This window comes from Melanotaenia boesemani, chromosome 19 (genome assembly GCF_017639745.1).
Source record: "Melanotaenia boesemani isolate fMelBoe1 chromosome 19, fMelBoe1.pri, whole genome shotgun sequence".
Classification (NCBI taxonomy): domain Eukaryota; kingdom Metazoa; phylum Chordata; class Actinopteri; order Atheriniformes; family Melanotaeniidae; genus Melanotaenia; species Melanotaenia boesemani.
The window spans coordinates 27,566,203-27,585,725 of record NC_055700.1 but is presented as its reverse complement, the minus strand read 5'-3'; the positions used below and the strand labels follow the sequence as shown (position 1 = coordinate 27,585,725).

General features: G+C 38.5%; 2 protein-coding genes across 3 annotated transcripts in view; one reads left to right on the top strand and one right to left on the bottom strand.

Annotated features, from left to right (window-relative positions):
* The first annotated feature begins 3,066 nt into the window (after positions 1 to 3,066).
* LOC121629807 (major intrinsically disordered NOTCH2-binding receptor 1-like) lies at positions 3,067 to 9,955 on the top strand. The gene is made up of 4 exons (XM_041969604.1): positions 3,067 to 3,213; positions 6,059 to 6,292; positions 6,468 to 6,564; positions 9,834 to 9,955. Exons 1-4 carry the CDS (start codon positions 3,067 to 3,069, stop codon positions 9,953 to 9,955), a joined length of 600 nt encoding a protein of 199 aa, XP_041825538.1.
* Positions 9,956 to 11,692: 1,737 nt separating this feature from the next.
* Positions 11,693 to 19,523, bottom strand: part of slc12a2 (solute carrier family 12 member 2) — a 61,658-nt gene continuing 53,827 nt past the window's right edge. For both annotated transcript variants that reach the window (XM_041969868.1, XM_041969869.1), the window contains 3 exons: positions 14,975 to 15,110; positions 14,830 to 14,897; positions 11,693 to 14,567 (listed from right to left, as the gene is read on the bottom strand). In XM_041969868.1, the coding sequence (XP_041825802.1) occupies positions 14,432 to 14,567; positions 14,830 to 14,897; positions 14,975 to 15,110 (340 nt within the window). In that variant the 3' untranslated portion in view covers positions 11,693 to 14,431. The remainder of the gene's footprint in view (positions 14,568 to 14,829; positions 14,898 to 14,974; positions 15,111 to 19,523) is intronic.

Here is a 19,523-nt window from a genome sequence, read left to right as displayed (position 1 = left end):
TACGTGTCTAATCAGTAACAAAGAGCCATCCCTTTAATATTTATTATATGGAAAATAATCAAATCAATTAGCCAGTCTTTATTTATGAAGCACTTTTCATACCCATGACCGCGGGGGCCTCTGGCTGGGGTCTTCCTCTGCCGCCCTCTGGGTGGGTCCAGGGTGGTCTTCATGGTGGGGGGGCTTGGGTTCGTGTTCCAGGATTGCTGCTGATGACCCGGGTCTCTGGGCCGCCCTAGCTATGCCTCTACGGAGGTAGAGGTGGTCACAGTTGCATAATCAATCTCATCTCTGATCCCTCCTCACTCCTCATCCTCTGCATGCTGACACAGTCACTGGTTTGTCCAGTGGGTTTATACACAAGCTATTTTTGTTTAGGTCCCCCCCCCCCTCCTTTTTATGTGTGTTTCTGGTACTTTGGTTGTTGTTGTTGTCTTGGTTATTTTTTAGGAACTCCTGATGATTGTCAGCTTAGTTTACCTGTAAAACTGTAGGAAATTCTCTGTGTGTTTCTGTACAGGTGTAGCAGCTGGTTGTCTGGTGTTAGGTTGGATTGAAGCTCGTTGCATCTATCTACTGGATCTTTGTCTCCTCTTCCTTTTTTCTACTTTCCTTTTTACTTCTCTCCATTACTCTCCTTTTTTATTTGTCCCCTCCGGTCGGGTCCAGCAAATTACTTAAATACCATAATACCAAATAAATAACACAATATATTTATACAAACAAAGAAATAAAAGAAATAAGATTATCAAGAGGAGACTTACACCCATGAAGCTCCTCTTGGCAAAGCACATTTGTTCGGTACAACACAGCAGCCAGACCATCCTTCTGCCACCACTATGCTGGACAGGTAAAAAAAAAAAAAGAAAATATAAATGCAATCAAATCCATTTTATTACTAATCTTTGACACATGCATGTGTTTAATCAGCAACAAAGGCCCATCCCTCTAAGGTTTATTATATGGAAAATAATCAAATCAACCAACCAGTCTTTATGTATGAACACTTTTCATACAAAAAAGTGTAACGCAAAGTGTTTGACATTGTCAACATAATAAAAAACAAACGAACAACAAAAACAACAAGAAACATTTTTACCCATCAAATCCCCCCGATCACGAACCCACAGCTCACACATAAAGACATCATACAACACATGCATACACATGATGACCATGTCTCTGGCAGCGCCGTCCTAACCCTCACTAACCGCTTGGAAGTTAAGACACTAAAAAATAAGATGTTAAGGTGAAATAAAAAAACAATAAAAACATCACACATTAAAATAAAGATATAGTAAATTCAAGAAACTATACATAAATAAAACTGGATTAAAAATGCAGTCCAAAAATAAAAAAAGCTTTACTAAAAGTCATACGCTGCCTCTTAAAAATGCCAACACTCCCAGCTGCCCTCAGGGCGTCTGGAAGGTTGTTCTACAGGCGAGGACCACAAGCACTAAAAGATGCTTCTCCATATGTTCTGGTCCTATACCTGGGATAAACAAGAGACCAGCCCCGACGACCTGAGAGTCCTGGGAGGTTCGTAAGCCAAAAGCAAGTCTGATAAATACTTATACTACACCTGTTTTGAAATCTCTGTATTGGCTCCCGATGTGCTTCCGAATTGATTTTAAAATACTTTTATTAGTTTTTAAAACTCTAACTTTTAGTTCTGAGTTCTCTTTGTGGTCTTCATCAGCAGACAAACAGCTGAGTTTTGTAAAAGCTGTAATGGATTTATAGTCTTTGTAGGAAGACTAGAAAAAAGAGCATTACAGTAATCTATTCTACAGGTGATAAAAGCATGGACCAGTAGCACTCTGGAAATATTTCTGAGATGATAGAACCCTTCATTATATTTTTAATGTGAGACATAAAATCAAGATAATGATCAAAAATAACTCAAAAGGTTCCTTACATCTTCATGGATTAAAAAAGAGTGATTTAAGTTAAAAACAGTTCCTCCAAATGACTAAAACCTCTGTTTTGTCCTGGTTGAGCTGAAAGGTGTTTTCTGCTATGCATGTCTTAATATCTAAACTACAGTTAAAAATGTGGTCTACAGGGCGAGTGTCACCAGATGGTACTAAATTTAAAGAAGGCACGAGGATTAAGTGACAGTATCAGTAGAGCTCCCATCATGCTCCCATCATCCCATCATCACACACTGTGATACTGTTATATGACGTGTAATCATACTCTTTGATTGACAGGTTTGTGATTTCTGACTTTCTGATGTGTTCAGTGACACTGTAAATTTCAGAATGGTTCTGGTGTAATATGGTGGTGATCATTTTTATTAATTTTATTTATCTAATGTTTGGTACAATTGTTCATCCAGAAGTATCTTTGTTATTTTATTAAGATTTTACTTTCTGAACTTACAGCAATGATACTGTTGCTGCATCACAGGGCACACAAATAATTTTGTAAAGTAGAATCCACACTCACATGTAGTCAGTCTAAGAAGACACTAGTTCATCCACTTTGGTAACAATGATAATAATCATATATATATATATATATATATATATATATATATATGTGTGTGTGTGTGTGTGTGTGTGTGTGTGTGTGTAAAAGAGAAGAAAAAAAATTTCTCCAGCAGAAAAAAGGTTCTGCATCCATTTTCTCCATTAGGCCATAAAAATCTTATCCAGATTTAGATAACCTTGTCCTCTATCCTCTAGCTGTCCAGCAGCTGAAAGCCTGACATCACCATCTTCATGCTCCATCAGAAATGACATCAGAGATCAGGGGTCATAGGCTGTGTCACAGCATGTATCATGCATCATTCAGGGCAGTGTAAATCTTCATTAAATAGCTGCAGCTTTCAGTAACTCAACACTTGGGTTACGTAAACTACGACACCGGGCCACCATCTCCCTTCTCTCTCCTCACCGTGTTGGTACTCGCCATCAGGCGCTTTGGGGTTAGGTTGGGTTACACTCACCTGCAAGTGATACACCCTCATACCTGGCTCCTCATCCATTATTACTGAGCCTGCGAGTCGAAGTGGGCATATGCACCCACAGTTAGTGTGGCTGGAGAAACAGAGCCGAGATGGACGTCTCTGTTCTACCCAACAACAATCACCCTGATAAGTTCCTCCAGTTGGATGTGGAGACCCTGAGGGCCACATATGGCATGTTCCAGGTCGGAGCCCTCATGTCCAGTCAGAGACACTGGCAGAACAGGGTGTACTCGCAGGTATGGACAACACTACAGCTCATCTGTCTTTCTTTCCTGTGGCTGCATGAGACGCCTGATGGTATCATGGCACATGTGTTTCATGAAACTCTGGAGTAGCACATGGCTAAAAGAAGAACATTTTCCATACTGGAGCAGACCTGCAATTTCTAGACTTTGGTGGCTTCCTCTGTGTAACCCTGTAGGAGCCGTGTCTCAGTGAGACAGAAGTCAACACGGGTTTCATGTTTTCCTCAATATATGACGATGATTCTTTGGTTTAAAAAAACAGCTGGAGCTGTTAAAGGCACTTCAATTTTAGGCCTGTTCATTTTTGGCCAGGGATATTTTCTATTTGTTTGCAACTGAAATGCAATCAAATGCCTTTTATCAGACATTACTAGAGTTTGAGTTTATAATTTTAATGTCTATGTCTATTATTTGATTCAGTCGTCCACATTTATATACACATACAAAGGCAAAGGCAAATTTATTTGTATAGCACATTTCATACACAAGACAATTCAAAGTGCTTTACATAAATCATTACAGCAGGTGCAGACAAGTGCATTAAAAATAATAATAATAATAAAAAATAAATAAATAAAGATTAAAAGAAATGCAATTAATGAAATAAAAGCAGAAGGAATATGCTAAAATAAAATAGATAAAATGCAAGAAATAAAGTTAAAGACAATAATAAAACACGATTCCAGCTTTAAAGAACCAGATGTAGATTTTGACTTCTAAATAAAAACTATTGAAATGCAGCAGAGAACAGGTGGGTCTTTAATCTTGATGTAAATAAACTGAGTGTTTCAGCTGATCTGAGGCTTTCTGGGAGTTTGTTCCAGACATGTGGAGCATAGAAGCTGAATGCAGCTTCTCCATGTCTGGTTCTGACTCTGGGAACTGATAAGAAAGTGGAACCAGATGACCTGAAGGTTTCCGGCAGGTTCATACTGGGTCAAGAGGTCACTGATGTATTTTAGTCCTAAACCATTCAGAGCTTTATAGACCAGCAGCACAACTTTAAAATCTGTTCTCTGACGAACAGGCAGCCAGTGTAAAGACCTCAGAGCTGGACTGATGTGGTCCACTCTCTTAGTCTTAGTGAGGACTCGAGCAGCAGAGTTCTGAATAAGCTGCAGGTGTCTAATTGATTTTTTAAGTAGAACCTGTAAAAATACTGTTACAATAATCAAGCCAACTAAAGATGAACGCATGAACTAGTTTTTCCAGGTCCTGCTGAGACATCAGATATTTTACCCTTGATATATTCTTAAGGTGATTGTAGGCTGATTTTGTAATTCCCTTCATGTGTTTTTCAAAGTTTAGGTCTGAGTCCATCGATGTACCCAGATTTCTGGCCTGGTTGGTGGTTTTTAGGTGTATAGACTGAAGCTCTCTGGTGACCTTTAATCGTTTCTCTTTGCCGCCAAAGACAATCCCCTCAGTTTTGTTTTTAACTGAAGAAAGTTCAGACACATCCAGTCATTAATCTCCTCAATGCATTTACCAAGAGCCTGTACGGGGCCTCGGTCTCCTGGTGACATTGTAATATATATCTGTGTGTCATCTGCGTAGCTATGGTAACTAATTTTGTTTTTCCTCATGACCTGTGCCAGTGGGAGCATGTAGATGTTAAACAGAAGGGGCCCCAGGATGGAACCTTGAGGAACTCCACATGTAATTCTTGTCTGCTCAAATGTAAAGTTACCTATTGACACAAAGTACTTCCTGTTCTCTGAATAAGATTTAAACCAGTGTAGCACAGTGCCAGAGGCCCACCCAGTTCCCCAGTCGTTTAACCAATATATTGTGGTCAGCTGTATCAAATGCATGCATATATATATATATATATATATATATATATATATATATATATATATATATATATGACATAATATAGATGTGGGTATGCTTGTGTGTGTAAATATGAGAAAAAATAATATTTACATTTACAGATTTACAATTACAGAATAAGAAAATTTACTAAATACAGTCATTCAGAGCAGCACATTATTGCATGTAAATGACATTATGACACATGAAACATAACACATAAAGAGCACGATAGAAATTAATGGCTTAAAAGCTGCTTCAGTCATTTTGTCCCTGCTTTAATATAGGGCTTTTAGATAGAGCTACATGTTTTCTAGAGAAAAGATCGATCTGTTGGGCCTGAGATGATCTACAGACACCTCTATTTAAGTTTTAACACTGATACTGTGGACTCCCAAAGCTGACGGAGGAGCTTGAAGTTTTCAGGTGGGTTCAGAGTAGACCTACCTCGCCCTCAAATTAAGAGAATCTTCCTGAAGTGGCTGGGGAATCTGATGCTTCCCGGCAGTTCCCTGTGGATGTTTTCTGTGCACATCCAGTTGGGAAGAGACTTCATGATTGATCCAGATCTCACTGGGAGGATCACGTATCTCATGTCAGCTGGAAATGTCTTGGAATCTACAAAGATGAGCTGGAAAGTATTCCTGGGGAGACGGACAGTTGGAGTACCTGAGTAGCCTGCTGTTGCCAGATAGATGACTTCATATAAAAAGAAGAAAATATTTTTTTGTTTGTTTTTGTTTGTTTGTTTTTAAACATGTTCATTAGTCTAAGACGAATACATCAGATTTTTATTCTCATGGTCAACAAGATGATAATAATACTACATGTAATATCCTAAAAATCAGTTTTATAGATTTTTTAAAATATCTATTAATATTTTTACAAGTTGTTGCCATGTGGTCAGATTATACTGAAAATAGACAAGTTGTGATTTAGGAAGCTTTGTAGAGTCTACAATATCTTCATAATCATTATAAAATGATTAAAGGTGGTGGTAGTGATCTCTCTGTCTGCACAGGGAGAGCACAGCAGGACTCCTCCATCTCCAGAGGGCAGTCCGGTGGTGTTTGTGGACAGATACCTGGAGAAGCACATCACTCCAGTCACTCTAAAGTCCAACATTAAGAGGAATCCTTTATACATAGACAGAAAATTGATGGACACAGAGGACATTGCGAAGTTCAAGCCTTCCTGGACTGTCAATGAGTATGATACACAAACCGCCCACGGCAACCTGGCAGATTATTTAAAGGTAATTTTGAAAAAGTTATGAGGTTTTCATTCCAGTCTTGGTCATCTTATAAAACATTAATCATCTTTGCTGAAGAGACAGATCATGGTTGCATGATATGGTCTTTACAAAAATAAATAGCCTTTTCTGTAAGTAGTGGTGTTTCATGGTTCCCTTTACTTTGCAGGAGGAAGAGAAAACAGCAAAAGATCTGGACTTCTGGCTTGAGGACCTCTATACTCCAGGATTTGATTCTTTACTAAAGAGGAAAGAAGCGGAAGACAGAAGAAAAAGTCTTTGCAAAATTCTTTCCTCAATTTTTCTGTGTGTTTGTGCAGTTCTTATTGTTATTATTGTTTCAGTTGTGATTGTACAAAAGAAAAACTGATGAGGACATACCATAAAATACATGACACCTCATGACATGACACAAAATGAAACAACACGACGTGAAACGAGACAACATGAAACGTCATGACACAACACGAAACGTCACGAAATGACACGAAATGTCACGAAATGTCATAATGAAACTTCACAACACAAAACTAAACTACACGCGAAACGTCACGCCACAAAAAGTAATGGAATGTCACGACACGAAATATTACGAAATGACAGGAAATGTCACAACACAAATGTAACGACACAAAACGCCATGAAACAATACAACACAAAATGTCACGAAATGACATGAAATGTCACGACACAAAACAAAACGACATGACACGAAACAAAACGACATGACACGAAACAAAACGAGACAAAACTAAACGACACATTAAACGTCACAACAGGAAATGTTACGAAATGATAAGAAATGTCACGAAACGCCATGACACAAACGTCACGAAACGCCATGACACAAACGTCACAAAACACGACACACAACATCACAAAATGACACAAAACATCACATCACAAAACGTCCCAACATGACGTGACATGACATCACATGACATGACAAAATGTCACGTCACAACATGTCACATGACAACAAGACAGGTCAGGACAAGACAAGACATGAGACGACACTTGACACAAAACAAGACAGAATAAAGTGTAATTTCTTTCTCAGGTAGTGCTCATGTGACATAGAGACTGTAGCTACCTGGCTACACAATCTCTGAACGCCTGAGGGTAAAATTAATTCCACCTTGAAAAATGTTCAGCTGTTGAAATTTGTAATGAGAAAACAGATCTTTTAAATCTGCTGCAGTCGTCTGTAGCTGTAGCAGCTTGCCATGTTAATCTGTGATCATTAAGACTCATCTGCATGCTTATGGAAAAAACTAATTACACAGCTAAAAACACAGCTAACATTAACTAAATAAACCTCATTTGTCAGTAAACATCTAATTACATTCTTTTCTTTTAAAAAAAAGATCAGTATAGCCAGTATAGTCAGTGTCTGAATAGATCTGGATGAATTCTGGTAGAGGAGCTAGGCTAACTAAGCTAACAGCTAAATGAAAAGTCAAGGGGTTATCTAACTACATTCTTCTGTTTTTAAAGAATAGTATAGACCCATGTAGTCAACGTCATAGTATGTTTGGGATAAATTCTGATAGAGGCGCTAAGCTAACAGCTAACTAAGCTAACAGCTAGCTCCCCAAAATAATGAATATTTGCTATCTAAAACAATTAAAACCTCAAACATTTCATTGGTTGGATTAAATTCTCCACAGTTAACTTCACAAAGTGTCAGTATCAGTCATAATTTATCACTATTTTCTCAAATTAATAAGAGATATGCTGCTTTGCGTCATTGATGTCTGTGCAATATTTCCTGGACATCACTCTTTACTCACTCACTTGAATGCAGCAGTTTTTGGAATGAAATGAAAAATACTTTAATAACCCCAGATTGACATATTATTACATAGTATAAACAAACTTCTGAAGATGCCAAGTCTGAGGGGATTTGTTGAACATATTGTAATTGACATCTCTCTCAGTGACTTAAAAAGAAAATTCTGCCAAACATATTGGTTTTCTTGTACTACATGAGCACTGGCTGCAGCTGGAACTTTAATGTATTAATTAATTAATGTCATCCTCAAAAACAAATTAATCAGAGCAAATTAAAGCAAAGTTCTTGATGTGTTCAATCTGTTCCTTTCTGAAAGCTACAATGTTGTGTTGATTATGGTGAAGGAGTCTACCTATTCATCCTAAAGGTGCAGTAAGTTAACTTAAAGGTGTCCACCTATGATATTAGGCTGAATTTAACAAGGTCATTAGACTCAAAAGTAAGAAGTATCCTATTGTCTTAACCACTTGTTTGAAGTAACAGAGAACTTCTTAAGACTGAATTTAAAAGCTGAATAAATAAAACCTAAATTTATTTAAGCCCTAATTTAACAGAATTAATTGGAACTTAAATCAAGAATTTGGTTGGAATAACAGATTGAACCTAAAGGTTACAAATAACGGTGTTCTGGGATACAAACGCAACGTTATGTATGAATGTGTATTGTTCTGTATGTTGTCACGTGTTTGTGTTTAGTAAATTGCAGGCTTGTAATTTGATGATCCCGACTCTGGTCTTTGATTTTAATTACACTACCACTCCTCTGAAGCTATACCTGGTCCAGTAGTTCCTAGTTCTCTGTATTACAGTGACATGAGTGCTACACGATCATAGACTGTCTTGGGTTTCACTTCTTCCTGGACCTTCATGGTGTTTCTAAGGTGAATGTGGGGGCTAGCCCTGGATCCTCCTGACTGACCATTGATAGAGGTGTCAATCATTATCATCGGTCGATGGCTTCCTGAGATATTTACCTGCGTAACACCTCCATTAAAACACCTGGAAAACTGCTCAGGTTCACTTTTTTATTTTTCTTTCATCTTATATTTTTATTTAGACATCAGAAACAATGTTTTCCACAGACAGGGGTGGCATATACACAGACCTCAGGGAATGAAGATGAAAATGCATACTCATTCTCCTAGTAAATAACATGTACATCTTTCCTCTTCCCCACAATATACTGAAGAAAAGCAAGCGCATAATCCAACAATGAACAAAGAGAACAGAGACAAAAGGGAAGTGTCAGCAAGCTACTTTAAGATGTATGAGAAAAAAAAACAAACATTTCCAATATTAAATAATCTCTCATGAAAAAGAAAGTCTGAGGTCAATCCAGATGTATTATCTTGATGGTATGTAGTCGTCCCAGGACTTAATGGAGTCGACCAAAGAGAGAAAAGGACCCAGGTTGTAATATAAAGGTTAGAATGTTTTCTCATACTGTATTTAATTTTCTCCAAGTGAAGAAAAGACATCAAATCTTTCAACCAGGAGTAAGGTGAAGATGGTTTATTCTTTTCAAATGTAATAAAATGCATCTGCGGGCAATGAGGGAAGCAAAAGCCAGGATATTTCTTTTCTTGTTGGTAGAACAACCTGGGTCGTCAGGGCACCGAAGATTGAAAAGGTGGGGCTGGGAGTCATAGGTCAGTTGAGAGCTCTGATAGTATATCATAAAAGGAGGACCTACCAAGGGTTTCATTCCACCATTCTGTTTCAAATGTGACATCCAGCTCATTTTTCCAGATGTTCATGACCGCTGGGGGGGCGAAAAAGATGAGAACAATCACATCACCGTTGAGATAAATTCACCATCTGAAGGGAGGGACAGGATAGTTTCAACAAAGGAAGTAGATGAGGAAAATTAGGGAGATTATGGCACGCGAAGTTACGGGCTTGGAAATACCTAAATAGTTGAGATCATGGCAGATCAAATGAGGCTTTAACATCATCAAAGGAGGCAAAGGTTTGTTATTAAAAAGTTGTTTAACAAACCTTTATCTGAGTCAACTGAGGAGGATAAGAAGAGGTGGTTATTGCTAATAGGCATCGTTGATGAAGCAGAGAGAATTTTGCCTCCAAATTCTTATAGTGGACATAACCCCTGGATTGGTGATGTAGTGCGAGGGGCAGGAATTTAGCAGGGTACAGATTGGATTGCTAATGAGACAGAGCTACAAGAGCGAAGAAAGTAAAGAAACAAAAACAAAAGAGTCCTGAACCCGTCCTACAATTGTAGGAGAGTGTGCAGGGGAAAGCACACCTCACTGGGTTCCTAACGTGAAGACGCCTCCAGAACAAATGGCTATAAGCACCAGTAAACACAAATTTTAACAAAGACTTTTTAGACTCTCAAGTCATCTGAACTGTTCTGAGTTTGATGAGTCAATCAAAGCAGATGGAAAGAATTTTTGTCCACACCTATCACTTACTCTTAGAGTCCTGATTGAACCGTTCAGCATCCTCGGCTGAGTCGAAAGTGCGATCTGCCTGTTGATGGTACCCAGCTGAGCCGGGTAGATCATAACAAAGCGAATGCTATCTTTATAGAGCCGAGCCTTCAGTTTGTTAAACTTAGTCCTTTTCTTGGCAAGGGTTGCGCCAAAATCTTCAAAGAATCAGGTTGGCTAGCTGCAAAACTCAGTGTCATGGTTCTTCTTAGCCCACGTGACAACACTCCTTATGGGTGTACCTATGAAAGCGGACAATGAAGGGATGGGAACCCTCTGGAGGTTTTGAAGCTAGGCTGTGGTACGCACTTTCCAGCTCCAAATCCTGTAGCATACAAATTAGCTACTTCAGCAGCTTACTCATGAAAAGTCAGGCATCACTTTCCTCAGCTCCCTCATGAATGCCAGTCATATGAGGTCAGATCCTCCATAGCCAGTTGCAGAGAGGCCTCCTCCCATGTCACACACTCAAGCTTCGACCTCATTGCGGATAACTTGCCCTCCAAAGCGGATATTCCGTCTGAGTGGGCAGAACGAGCAGTCTCCATTTCAGACTGTGCCGGTATGGGCTGCAACCATGTCGATCACCGACTGTAGCGAGGCTGATAGGAGCTAAAGCAGTGTTCAGAGGTACTTTACCAATATCTAGGATTACTTCCTGATACCTAGGACTACTTTACTCATTCCTAGATGAACTGGGGTGATATCCTCTGGTTTTAACTGAGAGTAATGTGGTTTTCTTTTAGGAGGAGATAACTATTTACATTTTCTACTGTGTTCAGGAGAATTTAGTCAGACACAGTAGCACATACGTTTATTCTCACACGTCTGTAGTAACCTCTCAGTTTTCTGTAGAGACCAGGATTAAACATACAGCCCTTGAAGTTGTGAAGATATACTTAATTTTGATGCCATTTCAGCCAAGAAGTAAAAAAATAGACCTTGTCCAGAAGGGGATAAATACTAGTCACTCCTGATACATTCATTGACATATGTGGCAACAGCTGTTATGTTTTAATATTCTTGGTGTTAGTGTTGTTTTTCTAAGTTTGTTTTCCTGTTGCTGCTCCTCTGCTTTGTTTACATATAGGGTCTGTAGTATAGTTTCTGGTTTTTCTGCTCAGGTTAGTAAATAAAACACCTGGAGACTGAAAATTAAACTGATTTTATTTTATTTATTGCAATAAAGATATACAAAGTACTGGTAATTATAACTGGTAAAATGTTAGAAAAAGCATATCTGTGACTGTTAACAGTGTATCAAAACATCACAGCGTCAACCAGCTGACTCCAATCCATCCACGTACGCGTGAAAGCGGAAGATTTCCGCTTTAATCCGCTCATCCTCACCTCTTTTCTTTAGAAGGCATTGAAAAGATGGTCAAAAAGAAAAAAAAAAACTGTGCTAAACTGAAATGACAAGAAATATTTAACAGAAAACATTAACATGCAAATTAACTTACAAGCAAAACCGAAATATTTAAGAGAAAGAAAATATTTCTGAACTAAAATAAATATCTTTCTCCAGACTGAAATTGAACAGAACTGTTCCATTCCTTTTGATTATGAAGTTTATTTACAGGTTAGTTTATATTTGTGTGGACACGATCACCATGACATTTCAGGACCAGAACTTTTTTAAAAAATGTATTTAAAATTATGATCCGTGACTTTGGTTTGAAATGAAGAGGAACAGGAGGCTTTGGTAGAGGGAAACTGAAAATGTCTATCGGAGCAGATTTATCTGAATCCATCCAGAAAGACAATAACACGCACAAACGCTACTCGTCTGTAAAATGATGAAGGGAAGTATTTTTCTTTCATTTAATGTGACAAAGACTAAGATTTCCTCCAGCTGGGAATCAGACATACATGTGTTTATATACGGTATATAAGCATATATAGTTTCTTTAATATACAAATATAGAATAACCCGTGTTTTATTCATAAGGGAGGATGAAGGCTTCACAGTAGGACGATGACCAGGACACACTCCTTCAGCACAGCACATCACATCTCATCATTCGCTCCGTTTGAGCCCAATCTCCTCTAAAATGTAAATGTTAAATAAATCGGTTTACAGTATTTATTTCTTTAAGAAATCACTGTAGGTTTACATTCTGACATTCCTGTCACTTTCTTTAGGTTTTAAACCGTTTTCCAGGTGGGGGACGTGAGGACAGATGGTTGTAACGTGTTTGTATGTTCCTCCTCACACTCCCCACACCTGCTGCATGCTTCGTCCAGGTGTGTGAACAGGTGGTTGCACTGTGCCTACAAAGGAAACATGAAACAGACTTTTTTCTTTCCTACCTACATTTCATTATGATACAGTACATTCATCTAACCCAAGCTGTGTGTAACATTCCACTTTAGAAATTGCATACCATAAGTGAGAGAATACATGGAAGAAAGTGAAGGCTGAAGCTGCTTGTTGCTGGGAAAGAAAAGATAGAAGGAGCCTGTTTCACCGCCTGCAGCCGGAGCCGAAGCTGGCAGCACGTCCAACATGTGCAGATAATTTATGACGAAGCACAAACGTGCTTATCTGTCTGCAAATCAGACTTTAAATGATTGTTTAAGCATTTACTGTTAATTTATCTGCATAAACCTTCAGATTCAGTGTCAATAGTTTTACATCATGAACAGGGAATAGCACGGGATTCACCAGGAACAGAAGTATCAGATTGGAAAACTGCTTCTATGGCTTTTAGTGGAGCCAAGTCGCCCTCACAAAGGCTACGAGTCGAGGCTGATGCTCAGATGAGAACAAGACGACACGCTGATGTAACACAGCTCAGATGCATAGAGGTAAATCTCCACCCCGACGTGAAGACGTTCCTTCTTTCTTCTCATCTCGGCTTTGTGGGAACGGGAGACTCGCGGTCGGGTCTACATGACCGCTGCCGATCAGGACACGCGGGTTCAGGGAGACCGAGGAAAGAAAGTTTAGACCGATGTGAACACGATGGATTCCTCTCTGCATCCGCCCTGCCTGTACGGCTTCAGAAACCTGCGACAATCATTTGTTCTTTCATTAAGGCAAGTTTTAAACCAGTGTCGACTACAGGAGTGTGTTTAGAGGGGAAGAAGGCAGATAAAACAGCATTAACATCACGGCTGACTTACTCACGTTTTTCTAAAACAGAAACCGTCTCCAGTAACCCAGTTTTACAAAGGAAGACCCGAAGAGAAAAGGATCAAACAAGAACCCAAAACTACCGCCTGAAAGAAGACAGGAAATGTTCATGCAATCTTCATTAAACTCCTCCAACCCACTCGCATTACTAAACCCTTCCAACTAAGAAAGAATCAAACTCTACCAATATTTCCAATGAGAAGGGTTTCCATCAGATCCAACTGGAAGGCACGTCCATAAGGCTTCAGAAGGTGTTGCAAAGCATTCTGCATGCTTCTCTCCAAAAGTAACACAACAGGGCGATTATTGCTGCAACACACATGACAGCTGGTCCAAATAACTTAAAAAGTGACATCAAAATATTCAGTGTCGTACTGGGAGCTGACCTGACACTGTGCATACCTGCTGCTGAGCCTGAGAACTCAATCTGAACACAAAGGAATGCTGGGATGGGAAATGAGAAGAAACTACAGCTACAAGAAAAAAAAAACATGTTGGAATAAATAAAAGGAGCTGAGTGGAAGCTCCCACCATGACCCTGACATTCCTCCATCACACGAAGAGCTCATCACATCTCAACCAACATCCCTTCCTCCTTGGTGTTGCCGTGGTTTCCATCAGTGGCTGCTGTCTCTGGAGTGGGTGTGTGTGGTGCGCCAGGTAATTTGTGCTGAGATGTGTTTGTGTGTGCGTTTCCAGAGGCAGGAGTGGATGTGAGAGTTAAAAATGTGAGTTTCCTTTCCGTTGCTCCTGCTTTAGGAGTAGAAGGTGAGAACACTCTGGTGGTTGCCGCGCACCAGGAGGATGGGTGGCAGGCCCTTGGACAGCACCTCCAGCCAGCCCATGTAGAGGGCGCTGGACACGGCGCCCTTCCGGGCTAACGGCAGACTCCTGGACAGAGGAGGAGGAGAGGAAAGACAGGTCAAAAACAAACCTTGAGACATTTCTGATCAGGCATCTTCAAGCTGACACTAAACACGTTTGCATGGACACAGATTAAAATCTTGATGGAATAAAAATGCTTCATGTAAACATCAGAAAATTTTGACCCATCACACTCATCTGATCTGATACTATACAGTACATTTCCACCAGTTGGCAGTTTCAGTTCTTATGGCAGACAGACAGGCAGGCAGCTAGATAGCTAGCTTACATGACGATGAGGTTGGCGGTGCTTGAGTGCTCCTGCAGCAGTTCGTTGAGTCTGATCTGACGGTTGGTCTGAGGGACAAACAGAGATTCAACATTCAGTTTGAAGATGAGCGGGTCAGAACCCAACATGGAAGCAGCTAACGGACCTTAGCTCGGTACAGCTCCAGCTCATTGTCCGTGATCCTCCAGGGCTCGCTGTTTTTCAGCCTCTCGGCGGCCTCCATCTCCATGTTGTCATCATTCAACCGATAAGGCTCGATCATCTCCTCAAAGGCTGCCAAACTGCAACGACAGACGGGGTTAGCACACACAACAAGGCGTTTCCATGGCCGCAACAAACCCGAGTTCAACCACTTTATTACAACTGGGGTCCATTTCTGACATGAAAATTAGTTCCTCCTAGATAATTTTTACTTCATTAAGAATCTCTGTCCAGTCAAACTGAGCAGAACAATCGAACCAGTTTCAGTCTGAATGGACACTGCTTACCTGTGGGGTACCTCAGGGTTTGGTCTTGGGCCCACAGATAATCACAGAGTACAGTGATGTCTTTTACCCAAGCAGCAACCTTCACCGGTAAAATGTGAAGCCTATGCATATATATATATATAGTACACATATGCATATATATATATATATATATATATATATATATATACACATATGTATATATATATATATATAAACACATATGTATATATATATATATATATATATATATAAACACATATGTATATATATATATATAAACACATATGTATATATATATACATATACATATATATATACATATATATATACATATATATATACATATACATATATACATATATATATACATATATACATATATATACATATACATATATATATACATATACATATATACATATATATATACATATATACATATATACATATATATATACATATATACATATATACATATATATATATACATATATACATATATACATATATATATACATATATACATATATACATATATATATACATATATACATATATACATATATATATACATATATATATATATATATATATATATATATATATATATATATATATATATCTATCTCAGAAACAGGGCTGCTGACTTATCTATGGACTTACCATCATGTTATCTCAGCTTGACCCAATCAATTATCCTTACCAGGTGCTACATCACGCTGTGGAGTGCCATTAGCAGCACTGAGAGCCATTGTTCTTAAGCAAAATGATGAACAAGCCCTGGCCATTTAGCTGAAAAATTAGCCCTGATTATTCAGAGGGGACCCTATAATTTCAGCATTGTGGAAACGGTTATGTTTATGTTACTTGTTACTATAAGTAGCAAATGTTGCACGCAGTCTGTGTTCGTTAATCATTACTTTTATGTCTCCGTGATAGTTCTTATCAAACGATAGTTAACCACTATAACAATTACATTTATATGTTCAAGACGTACATTTTTTACGAAGGGGTTATAATTGAGATAATTCAGCTGCAGGAGCTGAGACAGATGAAGAAAATAGAGTTGATACCGAAAGGGAAGTACAAACATTCGGACTTGGTTCTGATGATTGTGATTAGGGGAGAGGGATGGGAAAGACCCTCCTGGCTTTACTGTGCTTATACCAGCATGTATATAAAGTGTGTATTTGCTGCATGTGGTATTATTTCTATGTATTTTGCTGCTTGCTTCCAGAGATGTACCCAACAATTCTACAATGCCTGGCGTAACTAAACCGGGTGTGGCTGGTGGTGCGACAGTAAGGTTAATCTCTCTCAACACTGGTGGGCTAAATGCTACGATTAAGCGTACAAACGTCATGACTTACATCAAAAACTTAGATGCTGAGATTATTCTATAGAGACACATCTCTGTAACTCTGACAATCGAAAACTGAACAGGTCCTGAATCGGTCATACTTTCCGTTCCAAATTTAATACTAAAACAAGGGAACAGCGATCCTAGTCCGAAAGATCTTGTAAAGACCTTTGATCCCAATTTTTTAAACTCATTACTGACTGCAATTCTAAATATAGACTCCCACTTACTGATTATGGGAGGGGACATGAACTGCGTATTTGACCCGGCACTAGATAGGTCCAATCCCTGATCAACCCTCAGGCGAAGATGTCCCAGGCTCTCTCTGCTTGCATGGATAAATATGGATTTGTTGACCCTTGGAGGTTCTCACATCCTTCATTAAGAAAATATTCTTTCTTTTCACATGTACACCACACATACTCGTATAGAGGCTAAACACCCTTTTACTTTCAGATGCAAGCTTTTTTATGTTGAAGAAACCATTGCAGACCTAGACAATATACTCGCATCCTCATATACACCTGGCTTGTATAAAAAGAGAACAAAAATTCAGACATGGAGACAAGGCTGGGCGACTCCTGGCCCACCAACTGAAAGCAAAAACTGCGTCTCGGCATATAACTCAAGTTATAGATGAATCGGGTTCTATAACCTCTGACCCTGATAAAATAAATAGTACATTTAAACAGTTTTTTTCCCCAGCTATACAAGTCAGAAGCTCCAAATGATGAAAATTAAATAATTCATTTTTTTGAAAATTTGGATGACTGGCAGAAATTAGATGCTGCTCTTACACTTGCAGAAATTAAGGAAGCATTAAAATCAATTAATAGTGGCAAATCCCCAGGCCCTGATGGATACCCAGCCGAGTTTTTCAAGAAGGTCTCAGACCAGTTAGCCCCACTCTTACTTCAAATGTTTTGTTATTCAAATAAACACGGTTCCTTACCACTCTCACTCATGCAGGCCTCTATCCCACTGATACTTAAGGTAAGAATCCACAAAAATGTGACTGTTACCGCCCTATTTCACCCTGAGGACCAGGATTGAGAAACACTGTTTTAGAGGGCTGCAAGTACAGATATACTCCCCGACATGAGGTCAGAAGGCCAGATATTACTGGTAGTCCCAAAACTTGTTTTGAACCTGAGAAGATGGCTGTTTTGAAGCAGAAGCACCTGGGAACACTTTTGTACTTTAATCCCTTTGCTGCCAAGACACTGCAAAATGTATTTAAAAAGCAGTTATTCATAGTTTTCTTATTTTATCTTTTTATAGGTGCTCCTAATGATTGCTTGCTTTGTTTTCTTACAGAGGCCTTAGGATGTTTTCTGTTATGCAGCTGATTGTCAGCTCCTGAAACTTAGCTGTAGTAAAGATAAAGAATGATACTCGAGCATCAAGGGGGGCTTTAAATCCACAAAGATTTGTTCCCACTATATCCACCAAGATCATCTTGAGAAAGCAAATGTGTTCAGATCAAGGCAACCAGACCATCATTCTGCTGATGGACGAGGTAAAATAAATTAAAGACTTTTTCAACAGACTTTTAGTTAGACAATATTGGAGTAATGAAACTGATTAAATGGGCTGTTTAACGTGTGCAAAGCAAGTTTATGCTGGTTGGTAGCTGGGTGATTTTTATTAACGTTAATTCCAACACGTTAAAAGTGCTTTGTGTACAATACATTGCCTTTAATATTACAGGCTGCACTTTTCTACTGGAATTATTTATATTATCAGATAATCAAGTTTGATATTCATATTATGCATAGGATAGTTTGTGCATTTAATTTTTCTATTATTAAGGTTTTTCTCCAGATGACGGAAAAGAAATGTTTATTTCATGAACTGTTTTATGTGCTGAAGGCTGAATTAAGAGAAAAGGGATAAGGAAAAAAAAGAGGAAAAAAATTCAAGTTGAGGAAAACTGCAGTAAAACAACCTGACAGGTATTTTTTGTTAAACTCTATTTTCTCCGTATTTTCTTTGTATTATTCTATGAAGTTCTTTGTCATTCTGTATCTGTGAAAAGTGCTTTATAAAATTATTTCTTATTATTTACAAGATTCAGACTCTTCACAGCCTGATTCTGCTCTGATAATCTGATCATCACCTGACCAGCTGCAGACCAGTTGTGATGATTTTACACCAACACACCACAAGAGGGCAGCACACACCCACTCACCTGTTCATCAATTTCTCTCTTTTGTATTCTTTTAATAAAAAGAAAGCAAAATATTGCAATATTGTTTACAACAGTAAATAAGCATAATCACAGACTTTCCAACTGGATCCTTTTGTCTTCTGGGAAAAATGGAAGATGGATGTAAAAAGTCTGAATGTCCAGGATTTTCTGGATTCTATAATAATGCTGCATTTATAACGTTACAGCTGAGCTGGGGAGCCTCCATCATTTTGGTTTATGAACCTCCTATTAAAAAAAAAGTAATGAAATAATCACAAATCAAACAGAAATCAGATCTTGCAGGTTTTTAATTCCCAGATAGGGTGAAACTTTCCTTTTCCTCTGTTGAGAGGGAAATAAATGGGTCTCCTTTCAGCCATCTTCTTATGGCTGTTATCATCCACATTTTATCCTAAATCTCTGCAGAAATAAAGGATTTGACCTCCTACATCTGCAGTCTGTTCACCCTGTTTAGATAACTCATCATTATGTTGGAGGATCCTAAAGATAAAAACTCACAATTTTATGATCAAGATTATTTTGCATTAATAAATTTCCTAACACTTTAAATTGGTCTTTAGGTTTTACTTAGGGCAAATAAATAATAAAATGAATGTGTTAATGCAGTTAGAATAATTTAATTCATTAACTTAAAGTTTTTACTCATGCTGAA